Source organism: Thermobia domestica, chromosome 4 (genome assembly GCF_964235325.1).
Source record: "Thermobia domestica chromosome 4, izTheDome1.hap1.1, whole genome shotgun sequence".
NCBI lineage: Eukaryota > Metazoa > Arthropoda > Insecta > Zygentoma > Lepismatidae > Thermobia > Thermobia domestica.
In genome coordinates, this window is record NC_137457.1 from 293,134,212 (window position 1) to 293,155,200 (window position 20,989).

The 20,989-nt window shown below is 37.3% G+C and overlaps 1 protein-coding gene across 4 annotated transcripts in view; it reads left to right on the forward strand.

Moving 5' to 3' along the window:
* Window positions 1-20,989, forward strand: part of LOC145684181 (uncharacterized) — a 68,817-nt gene that overhangs the window by 14,641 nt on the left and 33,187 nt on the right. For 2 of the 4 annotated variants that reach the window (XM_081756193.1, XM_081756192.1), the window contains exons 5-7: window positions 1,146-1,310; window positions 4,194-4,409; window positions 8,391-8,578. In XM_081756193.1, coding sequence (XP_081612319.1) covers window positions 1,146-1,310; window positions 4,194-4,409; window positions 8,391-8,520 — 511 coding nt within the window. In that variant the 3' untranslated portion in view covers window positions 8,521-8,578. Of the gene's footprint in view, window positions 1-1,145; window positions 1,311-4,193; window positions 4,410-8,390; window positions 8,579-13,083; window positions 14,698-20,989 lie in introns of those variants that run through there. The other 2 variants (XM_081756191.1, XM_081756190.1) reach the window with 2 other exon arrangements.

Consider the following 20,989-nt stretch of genomic DNA (forward strand, 5'->3'; position numbering starts at 1 on the left):
CAAACATATAAACCTAGTATTTTAACATTAAAGCCTTTATGATATGATAAATATACACGGAAAATATTGGAATTTAATATAAACTTCTAGTAGACATTCTGGTGTAGGCAAATGGTTACTGTGCGTACTTTTAAAAGCGAGGCACAGAATTCGATTTTTTTCCCTAACATCTTGGGGCAATTTGAAATCTATTTGAACTTGCAGGAATCGAACTCCGGTTCTGATGTAGAAAGCAAGAAATAAGATGGAAACAGATATGTTGATCACACATCACCCAACGGAAAGCTTTCTTGTTGGAAATAGTCCGTCGTTGATTGTTACGCCAAGAAGTTAAGTTTTTCATTCTTTAATTTGAAGATACATATTTCTAAATTGTGATAATTTATTGTGATCTTTTTCTTGATTGATCATTTAATTTTCAACCAACTTAAAAAGTTCGTTACAGAATTCCTCAATGTTTGTGTGTATATATATATGTGTGTGTGTCTATTATTTGGGAATTTTTCAATTTTGAGCCGTCTATTCGATAGAGCACCAAAAACTATCTGAAAAAAGTGCTGGAATTTTTCGCGTTACTCTTACCATTCCCGAGATAACGGCCACAAAAAGTTTTAATTCCGGGAGATTTAAGGAGCAATATCTTGGGAACGTTAAGTCATGGAGAGATGACATAGGTGTTGATCAACACCTAAGAGGATGGTAAACATTTTGATACCAAATAGTGACCGGTGGCCACTGGACAACTGGCCACCGCTCCCCAGCTTTTAGCCAAAAAAGTTCGGATTTCGGGAGATTCAAGGAACCACATCTCGGGAACCGTAAATCGTAGAGAGATGATATTTTGCGAATTTTTCTATTTTGAGCCCTCCATTTTGAGCATCTTTGTAAAACAACTTATGGTAGAACGTTTTAAAAGAACTTAAAAAAAAAATGTGGAAAAAATTAACTTAGATGAGTTTGTGTTGGACAACATCATGTTCGTGTATTTTCTCGGGGTCCTCTCGTGTCCTCCACATTATTTTTCCAGAAATTATCATAATCAATAAGTTCCGTTAATTATCCGCTACTTTAGCCTTAAAGATATAGTAACCTTGGACGAATACTAGTAATTCCATCTCATTTGTTTTTTTTTTCTTTCTTTACAGCTGCCCCTTTTGTGATCGTCGGTTTGTTTCTCAGACTCAAGTGGAAAACCACAAAAAGAGAAGTCATATTACGGCTGCTCGCTTAGATTGTGACCGATGTGCCATGAAATTTTATTTGGAAGAAGGTTTGAACACGCATTTGAAATCTCACAAAACGGAGAAAGAGTAAGCCTGTGTTTCTGTTAGATTATTATTGTTCGCAAAAATTATTCGATTACATTAATATCATATCTCGTGAAGGTTATTTCGTAGCAGTGCCATTATGTTCCTCAGTGAATTCTGCAACGCTTTTTCTTTTTTCTTTTTTTTTCTTTTTTTTCTTTTTTTTTTTTTTTTTGGGCAACACTTGAACGAATTCAGTTACCTTTACCTAAATACTTTCGCTAAAGCCTTCCTCAGATAGGGACAGAGAGGGGGCAAAATATTGCAGTCCAGAGTCACGTGATTCTGATTGAAATGCAATGCTTAACTAAACATTTGATAGTTATTTTGTCTGTCCTTGAATTGTTTCTTCATACTGCTTCTCCTTATCTGATAAAGAGTTTAGCTTAAGAGGCTGTAGTTTATCATTATGTTGTATTATAGTATTTTTATTGTTTGTTAATGAATGTAAGGAATACTTAATTTCAATTAAATTTACTTACCTGCATGTTCCTTGAAGTCAGGTTGATGAATGGTAGATAACTTCTTAATATTTCGAAAAACAAATCTGTTTTTCCAACAGAAAAGGTTTCTGCTTAATTGGTAATTTCATACATATTTTAGGTGCATATAACATCTTGTGGAGAAATTTAGTCAGGGAGAATTATCATAAGAACATTAAAAAAAAATGTCGACTTGCTTGGACATAATCACTTGGTCATGTAACTTGCTGATATATATTAACAATACTGTTTCTTATTCTAGATGTACCTATATAATTCTCTTTACTTACGAACAATTATATTTTCTAAATCTTGCTAGAATCCCTATTTTATAAATTGTCAGCTATATTTAAATTAACTACTAACACATCTACCCGATCTGCAGCTCACCCCTGGAGTTGAGGAAGTTTAATTTTTAATGTTCTGTAAAAGATTATTCATTTCCTCCCACGCATTTTGAATTTCCATTCTTGCAATAATGTGCTTATGCACACACACACACACTTACATGAAAAAGATGCACTATAATCATACTCGCTATTCGCTTTATCAGATAGGTAGGGATAGCAATGAAGCGTTTAGGTGGGCACAATATTGAAGTGCCAAATCACATTACAATATGGCGCCCATCAGAAGGCTTCATAGCTATGTTTCTTTCTTCCTTCCTTTCTTTCTTTCATTAATTAGTTGATGTGTGTGATTATGGTTTCACTACTCTGTAGTAAGTAATTCATTTTCCAATACCACTACAAAATTTCATTGTTCCAGTTACGTGCTAGATATATATGTTAAATCGGTTTGCAGTGTTGCCAGATAGTTTAGGTTCACAAACTCGTATCCTTTCCCCTCCTAATAATCTGACACCGTCACTGCTTCTGCTGCAAAAGCAACTCAGAGAAACAATGTACGTGCATCCTATTGTCAGCTGTAGAGTGGGGACTTGTCGTTATGACACTCTGTACATTGGTTTGTGTGCAGTCGAGAACACATTTTGCATTTCGTAAATTAGACATTCCTAGTTCGATTTTTCAGCCAGTAATTTATTAATTTATTAGCAAATGTGTCCAGGTGTTACTGCGGGCAATATTTTGTGTACCTTCTCCTGCATCGCTCATATAGATTCGTCTGAACCTGAAGTCTCACATGAAAGTCGAACACCTCGTATGGGCATCTTACTGAACCACCACGACCACTTTCTTCCCTTCTAGCTGAAGTATTAAAAGATGCAAACACGTGTATTATTGTAAATGAACAGTCCAAATACCAGAGTTCATCATCTCTAACTTTAAGGAATAGATATCTCATAATAGTAAGTGCAACATCTTCCCTTTTCTTCACAGCTCTTTTGTTCCTGTTTAGGTCCAATAATAATAATAATAATAATAATAATAATAATAATAATAATAATAATAATAATCCCACTGAAACACATGTTTAATTATTTGAAAGAAAAAGTACAAATACCAAATTGCATGTCTCTGACCTTAAGGGGTGGACATCTTTTGATAGTGATTGCAACTCTCTCCCGTTTTTTTTTTTTTTTTTCTTTTCGTTTTGGTCAAATATATAAAAGCTCTGATACAGGTTTAATAATTTAAAATGAAAAGTACAAATACCAAATTTCGTATCTCTAACCTTAAGGGATACTGAGATACAATATTCCATTATAACTAGTTATTGCAACTCCCTTTCCCCTTCCTATGTCAGATTTCCAAAACTCCTTTCTTAGGGTGTCTTGCTCACAAACCGTATGTACTGTCGAAATTTTAAGTTTTTAGCTTAAACAGTTTGGACTATGCGTTAATCAATAACTGAAAACTTCGTATTTATATACAGAGAGATTGTCTTCTCAGAAACAAAGTACACAATAATACAGCAAAGATTATAATTTAGTTCATAAATATAACTACTGATCCCCAATATGATGCAGTGACTTTGAATGACGGGAACAATAGCGCTACAGGAAAGGTCGAATTTGTGTCTGTGCCCCGACTTGAGTAGCAGCAACTCGGAATGTCGGAACATTAGTTGCGCAAATGAGCAACTTGCAAATATCACGTAAAAGTTCTTATTTAAAGTAATACTTCACAAAAAGTTGCCACTAATTAGGATGTCTTGTCCGGTATGCTGAGTTCTTCAAATGCCATTATTAGCAAATCATGAGTTCACACATCATGTCAAAGAAGAAAACAATTTCAAGTTGCAAGTTAGTACGGGTTTTAAAAATTCCCTTTTTGTTTCTCTGTGTACAATGTATTATTATTGATGTTAGTCATCATTTTTGTCATTTTGTTCTGAAAATGGTCATAGACTTTTGCTGGAAATATAACGCCGTGTTGCATGTTACTTTGAAAACATACAAACTATGAATATTCTACGACTAACGACTACTACGCTTTTTCAGTTTTACAGCAGAGTTTAAATTGGAGGTGGTGGATTATGCTGAGAAACACGGGAGTGTGGTGGCAACGGAGAAGGTTTATGGTGTTCCTGAAACGCTTATCAGGCACTGGAGAACTCAAAAACGGTTGTTGCAAACTGGAAAACGAGTGATTCGCAAAGCTAAAATAAAGACAGATAAACTAATCCAGATGCTAGAAAAGGATGCTAAGAGCTTAAAGTAAGTCGAGGGGAAAATGTGCTTATTAACATGATAACAGTTTAATTATTAAAGGTATTATTGATACGAAATTCAGATTGTAAATGTTAACTGTTAATTTTTACAATGTTGGTCATGCGTTTCACTAATTCCATCTTTGAAGTTTGTCCAGCGAGAATAGCAACATGACAGAACTGCTGCAGTTTTTAAGCTTCCTAAGTCCATTCCTACATTGATTCAAGTAATAGACATACATTATCGTACGGTACTGATGGGTTCGTCCAAGCATTCCGGTGGTTTGGATGTCTTCCTACTTGAAAAACGGGTAACGGAACGCTGTTTCTGTTCGATGCATGTTGCCATTGCTACCGCCATTTTTATACTATTGTTCTGCCCTCATGTAACGTTCCAACTTGTGGTGCCATCTGTCGGTCACTTTTTAAATCATAATATTATTGCCTGGCTTTGAAGACAATTACGCTGTGTTTCTAAAGCTTAGCGTACTTTTGAAGTTTCCGTTTGACCCTTTCGTAATAACATATTCCAGGAATAACACAAAATTTACCATCTGAATAACTAAGCAACAAAAATAAAAGAATATGTATTCTAAGCAAGGGACGCACCTACGTGGGGGATACACCGGGTCAGGACCCTCCTCTCTAAACTTCTAACTCACATACATTTATACACTTTCTTAATAAAACTGCTTGTTTAACAGAGAAACGATTGATTTAGCCTAAAGATTTTGTTTTGCGCTTTTTCTGTACTCCTTCCTTATAAAAACAATCTATTTTGGTATTTCTTCCTTTTTTTTTCTTTCCTTCTGATGTATAATAACACCGATTCAGTACTACATAGATGAAGTATCTTGTATTGTTGGACCCCCTTTAAACTGTAGGCCCCTCCCAACAGAAATACCTGGGTGCGCACCTGGTCTTAACACTACTGCTCCACCCTGGTGCATTGTTCCAGCTTGGTGCTGCCACCGTTCGGTCAGTTTTCAAACCATATCATTGCTGCAAACTTGATTAGAATTACGCGCTTTTTCTACCAGGTGTACCAGTTAATAATGCGGATTTGGTACGCAAAGAAAATACGAAAAGTTCAACAGAAACAACAAAATGGGTTTATTCAAAGTAATGCCCATCGCTATCTACACATTGCTTCCATCTTTCAGGCACTTTGTGGATACCGTTCCAAAAGAACTTAGTGTCCTTGGAAGCAAACCATTCAAAGACCCACTTTTTCACCTCTTCATACGTTCGGAAGTGCTGCTCAGAAAGTGCCTGTGCCATCGACCAGAACAAGTAATAATCTGAAGGGGCAAGGTCTGGTGAATAGGGCGGGTGAGCTAATATTTCACAGCCTAGGTCCTTTAACATGGCCGCGGTGGCTTAGCGGTAGAGCGTTCACCTCTGGTGCGTGGGATCCCTGGTTCGATCCCAGCTCGCGCCAAGTGAACTTTATGGTGGACAAACATCGTGTGCATGGGTTTTCTCTGGGTTCTCCCGTTTCCTTCCACTTTCTTCATTGCACCATTTCACTCATTTCTCACCATCACCGTCTCCTTTAGCCTAACCGGCATAACCGTGGGACGTAAAACTTAAAGATTTCATTTTCATTTATATATATATATATATATATTAGTGCTCCACCCTCGTAGTGTCCCAAATTGATGCTGCCACCTGTCGGTCAAATAATTGTGGGTTTATTCGTTAATCTCGCAGAATTTAAGACACATGAAAAACTAAGTAACAGAACAACAAAAATAAGAAAGTATAAATTTTCCATACAGATGCAAGAAAATATTTCTATAGAAGGAATAACGACACAGTTTAAATGAAATATCAACATTTATTAGAATCACGCAGTAAAGTTGTGCTCTTAACACGCCTGTCCGTTACTCCACACAATAACTCTTGAACGAAAGCGATTTTTTAATAAATTCTAGTTTTTGCAATAGACAGACAGAGCGATTATCTGGACCGAGTTCGTTAATGGAGTATATCCGTTAACCTCCTCACAGGTAACGGAGACATTAATGGTGGCTATCTATACCCCTTTTAAAAACTATAATATTTCCTAGCTTCTATGCAACCTGCACAGTAGCAAAGAAGTGTTGGTTGCCTGTAATTAAAGGATATTGTAATATTTTGAGACGTTATGTAAATATTTTCTTTGCGGGTTTGATAAAATGAGTGTCCGGACTCTCAACCCACAGCAACCGGAGAAAGTAGGTGAGGTTGACCAATCCCAACGCAGACTGATACCGTCGGAGGTCCTGCGGCGTCTTTTATATTCTCTTCGTGAGTAGTAGTGGCACTGGTGTTCTTCTTCAGTCACATGTCGATGTCATGGTAACTTGGTGTCGTCTGCTTCTGTTGTTTACTTCCTGCACATGGAGAAAATATTACAAAACGTAAAAAAGTGCCTATCCGTATCCCATACATGGAATCACGTAATGCTCTTTACTGTCTTTTAGCATAGTTTATTAAGAATGAGTGTGATTTCTGTGTCAACAGTAGTGAAAGGACAAGAACCCGGGGCATCAAAAAATTCGCACGAAGGTAATTCTTTTCCCGAGGGTATTTTCTATAAATTCCTCTTAGATAAACGTTGAAAAAGCTATAAACAATTGAAAGCGTGCTCACTTTGAAATAGAACGAGTTATGTTCGTTTACCGTTTTAATGTTCCAATTGTTGTATGAATTATATGTATTGTAGTTTTGAGTTGTGTGCCATGTGATTCTGCTCTTTAGGCTAATGGAGACGAAGAGAGGTGAATGTTGAAAGGATAACACGTAAGTTCATTCATGCCCTCAACGGGATTCAAATTGAGTCAGACAGCTGTTACGATCGTTAATGTCTTAGATTGCATAACCATCCCAACCGACAATAGAAACTATGGGTACCTATTCTCCCCCTCCCAATTTGCTTGGGTTTCTGTATTTTTATTACAGTCGTAATTGCTGTCTTGTTAGACGATCTGATAACTAGACACACAACTGAACGTCCCCACGTCCATCAGAGTTATACAGAAAACGATAGCACTGATGGGAAATATAGATATTTAGCTATAATTATATACGAAGGGCCGAAAGTACGTACCGTTTTGCCATTGGTAAAAGACCAATAAGGGTAGATTAATACAAGTATATATGAATTAACTCTAAAATTTAAGGCTTAACTGTGCAGAATTTCAAGCTTCTAACAGGTTCACTTTTTAAAAAATAAATTCTAGCTTAACTGTGAAAAAGAGCTTTTTTTGATACTGATCTGAAATGACGAATTCCGCCACAGAGGTTCTAACACCAATTTTGTGTTGGTGTTGTGAGAAAGGTATCGATATTCAGTGCCAGTTGAGAAGTGTTTTTGGTGACACTGCCCTTGTTGATTTTACTGTGGAGAAGTTGGTGCGTGAATTTACGGACAAAAGGAAAGCTTGATCAACTTAAGTTTTGCCAAGGTCCGGAACTTCAGGAAACATTGCTCCTTCTGAAACTGGTCATGGCGGACAGAAAACTAGAGGATAAGAAGATCGAAGTGGTCCCTCATCCATTCTGCTCTCAAATACTATTTTCTAGTACCCTCTGTGTTTTAAAAAGTAAAGGACTTATTGCGAGGCAAAAGTTTTCCGTCTAGAAGTGCCCGTAAAAGTAACATATTCCATGGTGTAACCCTCCCCCTCCCTTGTCGAAATGATTTCACAGATGCTTTTGAAAGGTGAATTCATATGTTGCGACTGTGTGTGGAAGTGGATGGAGATTATGTTGAAAAGTGACGGAGGGGTCTCACCCAAATATTGAACACGACCGCAGTTACGTGTAAACGTCACGTACTTTTGGTAAGCACTTCGTATATAAATAATTTTGTAGATGTGTAAAGTAAACCACGACTGATCTACAAAATCGTGTTGACCAATATGTTTAAAAATGATAACAAAACTGAATTTTTGTGTTGGTTTAGTTAAATTTGCTCTATTAAAGATGCATTTATGTCTAGTTTCAGAGTCAAAGTACCCGAAACCTACCAACCAATCAGTACGAAATGTTTCTACTGTGATATTTGCCGAAAAGTGTTTACTGATGAAAGTGGGCTCAAGGCACATTATCAAGAACATAAGGAAACGTGATGATTATCAACAACATAAGCAGGCATTGTCAGTTACTGTACAGTGTATGTTGCAATGGGTAAGTTTTAAACTTCTATATTAGAAATACAGCCTTATAGTTTTATAGCCTTGTACATCAAGTTGACATTTTACATCATCTTTTACTTGTAGATCTTCTCTGTATGTTTTCTGAAACATTTCCAGGTATAGTCTGCCCTGATCACGTTTTAGAATAATAGAATGTTTCATGCCTTTACTCCATGACTTTCCCGGTTGCTGCATACTACACCATCTTTTCATGAACCACATTCTTAAGCTTTTCTGTCTCTCTTCTTCATCTAAAGATTTATCAGCGACCACCCTTCTTTGCATTCTTATTTCTCATAAGTATTTCCAACCAAGATTTCGATTAAGCTTATTTATTTATTTATTTAAAATACCTTTGTTTTGACAACGACGAATAATAATAATAATAATAATAATAATAATAATAATAATAATAATAATAATAATAATACAAGCAAATAATAATAATGATTTTTTTCATAAATGACGAATTTTTTATCTAATTTTGAACTTGTCTAGTGTAGGTCAGAGTATTTTAAATTATAGTAGTGGCCCAATGGCTACCTTTTTCTGATTCGTACTTTTATTTGAATTTTTTAAAGCAATTATAAACAGGTTATATAATCAAACTCAGATTACAATACATATTTCAAAATGTAAATGTGGAAAAAGTAATTAAACTCACATTTCATCTCCATCTTTTTGCCTAGTTTCATTTTCTTTTCCGAGAAAGCTACCTCTTAAAGTGGTAAAATATGTTGGCTCTTTAGATATCTTCAGGAAATCCCTCTGACCCATGACTGAAAATGTTTTTACTGCACTAGGTTAAAATATCATACATTAGAAAAATTAAGCATCTACTCAGTTAATATTGTATTTAACGTTTTAACTCGTTATTGTATAAAATAACATTTCTACACTCTAGTGGTAACTTAAGTTTTTAGAGACATATGTGTGAATAGTGTGATGATCTCTTTATAGGAAAATGAGATTTGATTCTTGTGTATGGATGGTAATTGTAGAGATTATATGTAAATTTAATGGATTGACAATATTCTTGTCTTTTTGTGTATTAAAATTATTGTATATTAGAAAGTGCCATATCTTCTATTACCTTGATTAGTAAATCTAACTATATTGTAAAGAGCCGCTTGGCTCTGTGGAATATCGATGCTACATCTTGTAGCAACGTTCTTAAACAAGAGATACAAAATGATCCTTCCTGGCTATCTTAAACCAGTTTCAAATAATGAGAATTTAACTTGAGTTGGAATAAACAGTTATACAAGTAGGTCTTTTCAAAATTCGTAGAACTACGGTAAATCAGAGGTTGAAAAAAGGTAGAAAGAGAAAGAACATTCTCATGTTGAGTCTTCCCAACCTGATCGCTTTTTTCGCTGGATCCAATGGTTAGGCAGGATCTTTGCCTCTATGTCTTCTGGGCCGCTCGTGTATGTGGATAATACGTCGGATTTAGTGTCTTTCGGGCATCTCACAGCTGTCCACCAACGATTGCCTGATCTCTTTTTCCAGGTATTATCATGGTATTATCATGCTTAGGTTATGCCATGGAGCACCGGGAATCTATTTGTTCTGTTGGCACACAACAGGTTCAAACACATGCAGAGCTGGCAATTTGGAAAGAAAGAAAAGGACAAGTATGTTCCTGTCAGCTTTGAGCACGTTTCACGTCTGTACTCCATGATTTTTTGGTTGCTGCATACTGGACAATTTTTTCATAAACCACATTCATCAGGTTTTCTATCTGGGGGGCGCGGTGGCTCAGTGGTAGAGCGTTCACCTCCGGTGCTTGGGATCCCTGGTTCGATCCCAGCTCGCGCCGTGTGGACTTTGTGGTGGACAAACACCGTGCTCGTGGATTTTCTCGGGGTTTCCCGTTTCCTCCCACTTTCTTCATTTCACTCATCTCTTATCATCACCGTCTCCTTTAGCCTAACCGGCATAAACCATGGGACGTAAAACTTAAAGATTTCATTTCATTTTTTTTTTCAGGTTTTCTATCTATCTTTTTCATCTAAAGATTATTAGCAACCACGGTTCCTGCATTCTTATTTCGTATATTTCCAATCAAGGTTTTTTTTATATTTCAAATGTCTGTTTTTGATCATTTCTTGATAATATCGAAATTGTGGAAAATAAAACTGCTCATTATGGCTATTTTGGAAAGCCAGAACAGATTGCCCCACCGTTTCGAAGTTTTTTGTATGAATGCATAACTACCACAGTAATGAGCAGTCTTTTTGATCTTTCCTTACATTTTTTACATTCTACAATTGCAATAAGTTTACCTTCTCTGCTAGTCTAGTGGCTAGTACGTACACCTTTGGTACACTTGCTCCCGGGGTTCTATTCCCGATGGGAGAGCACAAAACATATATTTTCACAATCATTCACTTTCATTAATCACCTATCACCATAAATCTAAAGAGCATAACCGTTGGACGTTGAACTGAAACATTTCATTTAATCTTTTGCAACAAGTTGTTTAGGATAATAAGATTACCTCCCTTTCACGGTTGGTTAAACGGCTTTAGTTTGAGGGTTATAGTATACGCTGACAGAAGAAATTACTCGCTTGTCTGTAAACATAAAATTAAGTGTTATTAATTTATTGGCTGATTGACAAGCGAGAATTTCATGTGACTACAACTTTTGTTTTCTAATGTGAAAAAAGAGAACAACATGCAGAATGAAATTTGTTATGTCGGAAGCTTTACAACATACGAATGCACAGGGAAGTTTACAGTGTCGGTCATAAGAACGCAAAGGTTTAAACTATACAGATGTTATAATTGAGCGGAAATCGCTATTAGTTTAAAAACGGACTGTAGGTAATATTCTGTTATATTTCAGTGAAGATGACATTCACTTTTGAGATCAGCTTTATAACTAAGTAGTTTTCCCAGATATTCTTCTTTAATGTTATTCTTCTTCACTTTCTGCAGCCTGTATCTATGTTTCTATAAATGTATGAATTGTTCTTTTGGTATATTTCGAAGATATTTATAACTCAATATTTCGTAGGGGGGCGCGGTGGCTCAGTGGTAGAGCGTTCACCTCTGGTGCTTGGGGTCCCGGGTTCGATCCCAGCCCCCGCCAAGTGAACTTTGTGGTGGACAAACACCGTGCTCGTGGGTTTTCTCGGGGTTCTCCCGTTTCCTCCCACTTTCTTCATTCCACCATTTTTCATTCATCTCTCATCATCACCGTCTCCTTTAGCCTAACCGGCATAACCGTGGGACGTAAAACTCAAAGATTTTCAATATTTCGTAATTATGTTTTGATAGTTTGCGAAGAGCAGAAATATATTATTATTATTATTTAAGTTTTATACCAGATTTGATATGGGAATATTATTAAAAATATCTAGTAGTTGTTTGGCATTAGACCTAATGTTTTCCTATCCAGCAGATGTTGATCACGGATACAATGGAGTATTTGGATTTTGACTACAAAACACTTCTTAAGATGTTCAAAGATTCCTTACAAAAGAAAGAAAAAAAATGTCAGTTGCAAACATACACTACTACTAAAAGTTAGATCTTTAATAAAATATAGTAAAATTCAAATTAATGTAAGTTTACAAAATTTCACTGCAATTACGTCAGATTGTATAGATTTTATGAGCTTACTCATTTTACTCAATTGCTAACTGAAATGTATAGCAATGTAATGTTTTGTAATGATAAAAAAGTGTGCAGTTTCATATAATCCAATTTAGTAAAATCCAATCACTTTTCCACGTATGGTAACCTCTTTCTCAGGGGCATTTTTTTTCTCTAGAGTATGTGGAATGGGTGTATGAAGTACAAAACATATTGAAGTTCGTTGGGAACATCTGGCGAAACATTTTTGTGGTAGCAATTAATGCTTCCCATTGCCTGTAATGTGTCACTATAAAATATTCACAAATTTTGTAATTTTTTTTTTTACTTTTTAATCTCAGACAAACAAATCACAAATAATCAAATCCAAAATATCCAATTAAAGGAATAAAACTAAGGCACAAAGTTAGTGTCGTTTCTGATGTAAATACAAATCGGGTAAGTACATAAACTTATCACCGTTTTAAAATTACAATTACAAAATCTATGTGTGGTCGTTCGGTCAGGTTGTAGTCAACCTACATATGATGTGTACATAAGCATATGAATTTAAGCCTTTCTTTGCACAGTTACTTCTGTAACAGCATAACGCCCCAGCTTACATTCTTTTAATTCCCTATGCCCTTCTAGAATCCACGTGGAACAGTTCACATTAAGACACTCGAACTAGCTTCTCGGCTATTTGAAAGCTCTCTATATTTAAGTAAACTGTTAAAGCAATACAAATTATGATAAAGAGACGCGATTTGGATTCCACGTTAAACTCCAGGTTAATGTCTTACATAATCTTGGTGTTGGAAAGATTCCAAATAATATAAATTGGCGTAAATTACATTTATTTTTATTTAAAAAAATAATAACTAAATAACTATTGTTATTGATTTTCTTCCAGCAGAATTCGATGCGAACTGTGATGGACCATGATGTACCGGTAGAAAGCCAGATAGAATAGAGTACTATTTTTGTATGGGTATGACGAAGCATTTTTATGATGCTGATCTTCAAAGATACGAGAAAGTGAAAAAGTGCCTTCTGTAGTAACAAAGACAATAGTATAGTATTGGTTAGGAAATGAAGTGGTTCAATAGACATGTCATGGAAGTCCAGAAAATAGATACACAGTCCGAAAATTACATAATAAGACTGATTTTATTGAATGAAATATTAACAAGATAACTGAATGGTATTTTTTCTTTAATGCAAAGTGCAATTGTTCTGAATCGATTCAACGGATGGCACGATCGAGTAACTACTGGAATGACCTCTGGATATCGGTTTGTAGTATATCCCGAAGAGTTGTCCCAGTTCTTTGGATGTCTTGAACATCGTCAAAGGGTCACCCTTTGAACGGTGACTTCAGCTTGGGAAACAGAAATTAGTCATAAGGGAATAGATCAAGCGAATAGGGAGAGTGATTTAACACACACATTTGCTTTCTGGTCAAAAACTTGTGTACGGATACTGTCTGAAGCAGGAACCACCTGCCTGGTGTTGACTGCTCAGGTCGCACACATCGAGTCCTTTTCCAAAAACATTCCATAACACTCACTTAATTGCAGTGACGGTCTGTCACTCTGTAAGAAATTGATGGTGAATAATTCCTTGCTATGGTAAAAACAACAGCGTTGTCTTCACTTTCGACCGAACAACGAACATTTTTTTTTTCTTTAGAGGATGCAGATAACTTCCATTCAGCACTTTGGTGTTTTGTTGTTTGATCATAGTGAAAGCACCATGTGTCGTCTTCCGCAACAATGGAGTTCATAGAATTTCTATTCCTTTGAGCAGTTTCAAGGATGTTCCTTGCGTAATGAACACGGTCATCTTTTTATTGGGGGGAGGGGCGCAGTGGTTCAGTGGTAGGGCGTTCACCTCTGGTGCTTAGGGTCCTGGGTTCGATCCCAGCCCCCGCCAAGTGAACTTTGTGGTGGACAAACAGCGTGTGCGTGGGTGTCCTCGGGGTTCTCCCGTTTCCTCCCACTTTCTTCATTCTACCATTTCATTCATTACTCATCATCGCCGTCTCCTTTAGCCTGACCGGCATAACCGTGGGACGTAGAACTCAAAGATTTCATTTCATTTCTTTTTATTGGTCACACAACGAATGGGGCACAAACCGAGATGCGATCTTTCTCTTGCCTAAATCTTGCACTAAAGTGTGAAAAATCGTTTTCCGGTTTACACCAAATTCCTCTGCCAACAGTCTTACAGTCACACAACGATCTTCTGTAAGCCGTTCTCTCACTTTTGTGATGAGATTTTCCTTATCTTACCTTACGTTACCAATTGGCACTACAGCTTAGGGCAAGCTTTGGCCTCCTTTACCATATATCTCGAGGTAAGCTTCTCGATATTTAACCATTTCTCTCCAGCCTCTTATCTATATCATATTCAGATCTTGCTCTACATTTTCTTTCCATCTTATTGTGGGACGCCCTCTTTCCTTGTTGGAGTATATTATCTCGTTAAACACTCATTTTGACATTCTATTGTTGCATCACCGTACATAGAGTCGGTATGCACTGAAGGCAACCTAATACAGTAAGAAAATCGTTGCCCAACAGATTGGGGACGTTGTCTCCACCACCAGCTTTTATGAAAAGCTGGAAACATGAATAATAAAATTGTATGATTCTTTCATGTAATCAAAAGATACTAAATTCGAGATGTAGCTTTAACAGGGTTAATATGGTAGTAATAAATGAAATACACAAAATACATATTTCAAAAGATGCAGCAGAATTTGGGTAGGTAAACTAGAAAAATGTTAGGTCTGTAGAATTGCAATGGTTTGAAATGTAAAGTTCCTTCAATATGTCAGCTGATTACAATACCTTCAAGTATCGAAGTAGCTCCATGACGTGTCGTTTAACGATCTTTTCTCCGTCAAAATCTTATTCCCACTATCTCGACAAACTCGGTGTTCGTGGTTTTATTCAAAGGCTGGTTTTACAAAACCCAACCCCTTTTCTTCTTCTGTCCATAAAAGGTAGCAAAACTTCAAGTGTTCGGGAACACCCACAATCACGTTGTCTTGACGTAAAATCGAAAGTTCTAGAAGGTTTAGGACAAAAACCTCCAAAGTTCAGTACCACAAGCATTACCCTCAATCAACCTCACAGGAGGTGACATCGTCCAACGTGAACTCATCAATATAGCTGATAACGTAGAAAATAAGTATTTCCACAATAAAATAATGTTTATGTTTGCGGATATAAATCACTTCATTCAGTAAAAAGAGCATTACCTGGCATGTTAGTCAATTTCAGAATATTTACTCAACAAAGTGATAAAACAAAATATAGCTGACATATGACTCGAAGTGAAATGTGAAAAGTAGCAAGTAAGGGGAAAAAAGGCAGGACAAGGAATAAGGTGTAGACATGTGCAGGGTAAAGGACTTCTGCCATTGCATCTAGTTTAATGAAGCAGAAAAGTATTACAAATTGCTTCAAAGAAGCTTGAGGCTACATTTCAAATATTCTTGAAGAAAAAAAAAATGTAAGTGACATCCACAAGAATCGAACGACGGACTTCCGGGACCATATCTCTCATCATGTAACACTATTATCTTCCATTATTTCTAAATGTCGGAACCATCTTAAGCTCTGTGATTTAAGAAATCTTATAATATGTTGTCTCTGTATCATATTGTCTATTTTCTCATTATTTCTTATCATCTATTGGTTTCATCTTCTGAGGGGAGAGAGTTATGACGCAAGGGACTGCTAAGGGGCGAAGGGAGCTGTTAGGGTTTGAGGAGCACCATGTAGCGGGAGGCGGAAGGAAGTGACTGTGCAGGTGGTTGGGTTGGTACTGCTGCCAATTAGAGGATTGGTTATACAAATTATAATTTGATAGTTGATGTAAAGTGGGTAAGGAGGAATTAGCCGCTGTAGATAAGGTCATGCCATTAATAGATGGAGTGCTTAAATTTTGTCCGCAAAGAGAATAAATGGCTTGGGATAACATTGTATAATCTCTTTTCTTCATTAGGTCATGTGCGGTTTCTAATGCATGCATGTTTTTGCATGTTTTTGTAGCGCCTGTACACTTTCAAAAGTTTCTAAAGCAATTTTGTGTAGGAAGATTTTCTTCAACCTTCATGAAAAGTAGCTAATTTTGTGTTCTTTCGTTGTCTAGGACATAACTTGCCTAATTACGTTTACTTTTGACAAAAAATATGCATCTATGGGTTCATTTTCACCTTGCTGGATCTGAATGCTCCATAGGTTAGCAATTTGAGTCGACTAAGATCTATTAATTTAGATTTCAATTGTTCATAATTAAGAGAGTCTAATTGATTCTGGGCTTAGCGATATCCTGCAGATACATAGGAAGAAGTTCCTTTTTTTCTCCGCTGACAAAGATTGAAGTAACGTTAAATGATCGAAAAGCATGAAAAAAAAATGACCAGTGTCCTCAGTAATGTGGTGTAGAGAAGTGGGAGGCGATCCTTGATGGAAAAGCCAATTGAATAAGGTGGGGAGCTCGAGAGAGAATGGGAACAAGTCCACAGAGATGCTTATTTGTATGTTGAGAGTGTGAGTCTCTGAGAACACAAGTAGTCACTTTGAGCCACCACTATTTCTTTTCGAACGAGACGACGACCCATCTCGTGCACTTAGTAGTATCTCGATTTCGAGTCTTGTACTCTTTTTCACTTTCTGGATCTCCGACATTTCGTCTCGGAGATTCTCAATTTTGTCCCCCAGCTGTGGTGTGGTTTCAGATCGCAATGCAAATTCATTTTGCACTGTCTGAAGTTTAGCTCTTATCTCTGCCTGGTTGTCTACAATGTTCTCGACACATCTATCTAATCTCCATTTGGTATTCATGCGCTCTACTGCATGGTCAATATCAGTCTGTTTAGTGGAGAGTTTTCCTAACCTTTCGCCTAGATCTTTTGAATTCTGCTTGACATTTGTTAATTGTACGGCTAGGGTACTCTGAGCGTCTACCACGGATTGCTCCACCTTTCGTAGTTCACTATTCATGATGCAATAGAGACTTCATTAGAGTGGATTCTATTGCTGACCCCCTGTAATGAAGCCCATATGAGCTGACCCGTGCACGCTAACTGTGTCTGCAGCTCCATGTTCGAAGTGTCGAGTTTATGATTGACAACTGCAATTGAATCAATCAATTTTCGCTACTAAAGATTTCTCGAGTTTTTCAGTTGTAGACTGATTACTGGTCCTATGCTGGTCAGTTAACTGCTCCATTTTTGCGAAATAGATTCCAATAAACCGTTTAGCAACACGGATAAGTCATCAGCCGTTACGAACTGAGATACGGAATTCCCACTTCCGGTCTCGGTGACTTGACTTCCGGTAGCCACAGCAGCACTACTACTGGCAGTTACGTCAACTGTTTTTCCTTGGACAGGTTGGCCAATCTGTCCCACAACTGTGTCACTTTCACTACTTGCAGTGACATCACCGGAACTTTGGTGACTATAACTGGTTCCTTCACATTCTGTACTTTCTTTCTTATTTTCAGTGAGAACGCCTGTTACGCTTTTCTCTTTATCTCCATCACGGACACCGTCATTTATGGTGACGGTTATATTGTTAACACTGTTGATCCTCGGTTCTGGCTCACTATGCTGAGCGTACTTATCGAATCTCAATCGCTCCTCCATTTTCGCGTTTGAGCTCCCGTGATGACCATCCACTATAATAAAAGAAAAAAAACTCTAATTTGCTAATGTTTCAGAATACAAAAGTATCCCCCCTCCTCTGTTTTCCAGTTCGAATAAACAAATCATTTAAATTCAAACATACAGTAAAGAAACACACTTTCAAGTTTACACAACAACAACACAATGTTCTTTTAAGTTTTCACGCGTCATAAAGAAAATAATGCTCTACACTTGTAATTCTGTTGGTACAGCAAGATAGGTACTGTCCTCGCGCCACGAGAAAAAACTCTGACGTAGTTGTATCACATGTGTCCAAGCTGTCGATTTCACAGGCGCGTGCAGGTAGTTTGATTCGGGCACAAGGCACCGGGTGACGAACACGCTGTACTCAGAACTAAATTCAGGGTTGCCACATTATGATCAATTGTTAAGATTTGGAAAAAGAAAATATCTGTAGCAAATAATACTGCACTTAACCAAGAACCATTGAATACATTTTGGCGAGATTTTCACTGATACGTAGCCTAGAAATAAATTTGAAAAATGACTAATTTTCGAGTTTCTTTGAAAAACTTCTTTGGTTGATATTTTTATATTTGAGGAAAAACTTATAAGTGTTACATATGTTGATTTCTGGTCTTTTAAAAAAATCTAGAGAGGGAATACCACCATCTTGGATAATATCTCGGAACCCCCCTCCCCGAAAGAAACACTACTTTTTATTTCAGTTCCACGTTCACATGGGGTACAAAAGGCAGACACGATGGCTCTGACTGCTTAGCGCTAGTGCGCAGGGTCCTTGGTTTGATCCCGGCCAAGTAAGTTCGTGGTGGACAACATCATGTCTATAGGTGTACCCTCGTTTTCTTCCACATTCTCATTCCATCAATTCTTCCATTATCATTCACTTGCTTTATCATCGTCTCTCTTAGCCTTACGGGCATAATCGTGGGATATTAAACTGAAAAATTTAACTTACATGAGATGCAAAGTCACATAAAAACTGGTTGCTCCAGCGTGCACTACAATAAGTCTATTTTTATTGCTGCTGTTAGAATATACTCCTCCTACATCATCATTCTGCCAATATTGCGAATATGTAATATTACTATCTACAACAGTTTCATCTACATATCGTACTTCTTTCCTCACGAGCCTTCTTTACAGACCTAAGTGATTACTTCTCCAAGCTACAATATCAGGTCTTTCAATAAGCAATTTTCGTTTGTTGGCGCAAGTTTTCCAACCTAAATCCCATTTCTTTAAGAACTTTTCTTAACGAAGTGGCTCTCCACGGAAAGTGAATCTTCTCTTTCAAAGCAGGCAAAAGCTTGTTACACGAAGCCACCACCTTTTGAATTAAGTACATGTCATTAATAGTAATAATAACACACCGATCAAAGTCATCGACATGTACATTTCTGTTACGATTTCTTTTCCTATGTTTGCCAGGAGATAACATTTTCCGCTCCGGTGACCGCACATTTCTTTCATCTGATTCTTTCCGGATCTTAATAATTGTAGACACCGAAGTACCTGTCACGATTACTGCACGTTTGTTGGCACGAGTGATAGGAACAATACATTGCTTGCTTTTAACTTCTTGGTCACAAAAGTCTATAACCTTACTAATAGTTTCTCTCCCTTCACTGTGTATTGTTTTGCCTTTCTTTCCCACGTTCTTGCGATAATTCGTAACACACGGAAACACCTCAACAAAATCACCACGATAATATAATGTTTGGTAGAGTCAAATGATAGACCAGGTGTCTTTTCCCCTTCACCAAGTTTTATTACAAAATATAATAAATACAAGTGTCTCTAATTCAATGTCTCTTCCTCAATGACTAAGTGAAGGAATACTAAATGTTTTGCCGGGTGCCCCTTCCATTCATGGCAGTTTCCAGAACACTTTGACAGGTTGTAGGTTAGACTTGGATTATAAGTTTAAGATGGATCCCTAGCCCAGTGCGACATAGGGTAAGATCATCTGAGGAATAGGTGCTCCTCGTCCACAGCGACATAGGAAGGTAAAGGTTAGGCGATCAGTTGGTCGACTGATGCTGGATCCCTCGGTGGTCCTCCTTTTATTTGTCCTCCTCGGGTCCTTCCGTGAGGTCCGTCTGCTTTCGGTGTTCCTCGGTGTCTTCCGTGTTGGCCTGTTGTCTGCTAGGTTGTTTGTAATCATTAGCTCGTGTTGAGCTGGCACGTGCGTCTGTTGTGATGTGGGGATCCTTGCAATATATATAGATATATATATATCAACAATAACAACTAATCAACAAATAACAGCAATAACAAAAACACGAACAAATAAAATACCAAATAGAATAACAATTGCACACCTGACACACCACAAGCACTAAAATGTTGAACTGACAACTTACTGCGATAGGAAACAACTACTAAATTTCTAATCGCGTGTCCCTCTCATACCTTTTCTGCAAGCTTGCCATCGTTGGGAATCAGTGACACGAGGTTTTGTGGCGCGGGAGACCCGGGTTCGATTCCCGGCGGGAGCTCATGTGGTTCGTATTCAACGTTAATCAGTAGGTCCACGTCTCATATAGCCTTGCTGCTGTTAAACTCTTCTACATCTACGAGATTTTGTGTACCAAATTATTTATTTTTCAACAATTTGTTTCGATTACTATGTTCATTTACTTCAGCCATGCATAGTTTCTGAGTTACATAAATAAAGAACACTCTACGCAAAGAAACAGTAGCTCAATATTTGAAAATATGATTGCGATTCCCGATTGGTAATTTCCTCGGGTAAATTTTAGAAGGTCAGTGTACTGTAAATTCACTTCACCGTGCTGGCAACCCTTGATACCACATCTTTTCCACGCGGAAAGGCCAAGCATAAACCATCTTCCACCCCCAGATTCTGAAAATAGAGTTGACCTTGTGCCTCTCTTTATCCCGTCTCCCCTCTGTATAGAGTTTACTCGTGGCGCGAGATCTGTACCCTTCGGCCTATGGTATGAGTGTACACTTAGCTTTAAAGCGTGGCTGCCAATTGTATAGAGAAGTAGGAGGCGACCCTTGATGGGAAAGCCAACTGAATAAGATTAGGAGCTCGAGAAAGAATGGAAACAAGTCAACAGAGATGCTTACTTGTATGAGACTCTTAGAACTCAAGTAGTCACCT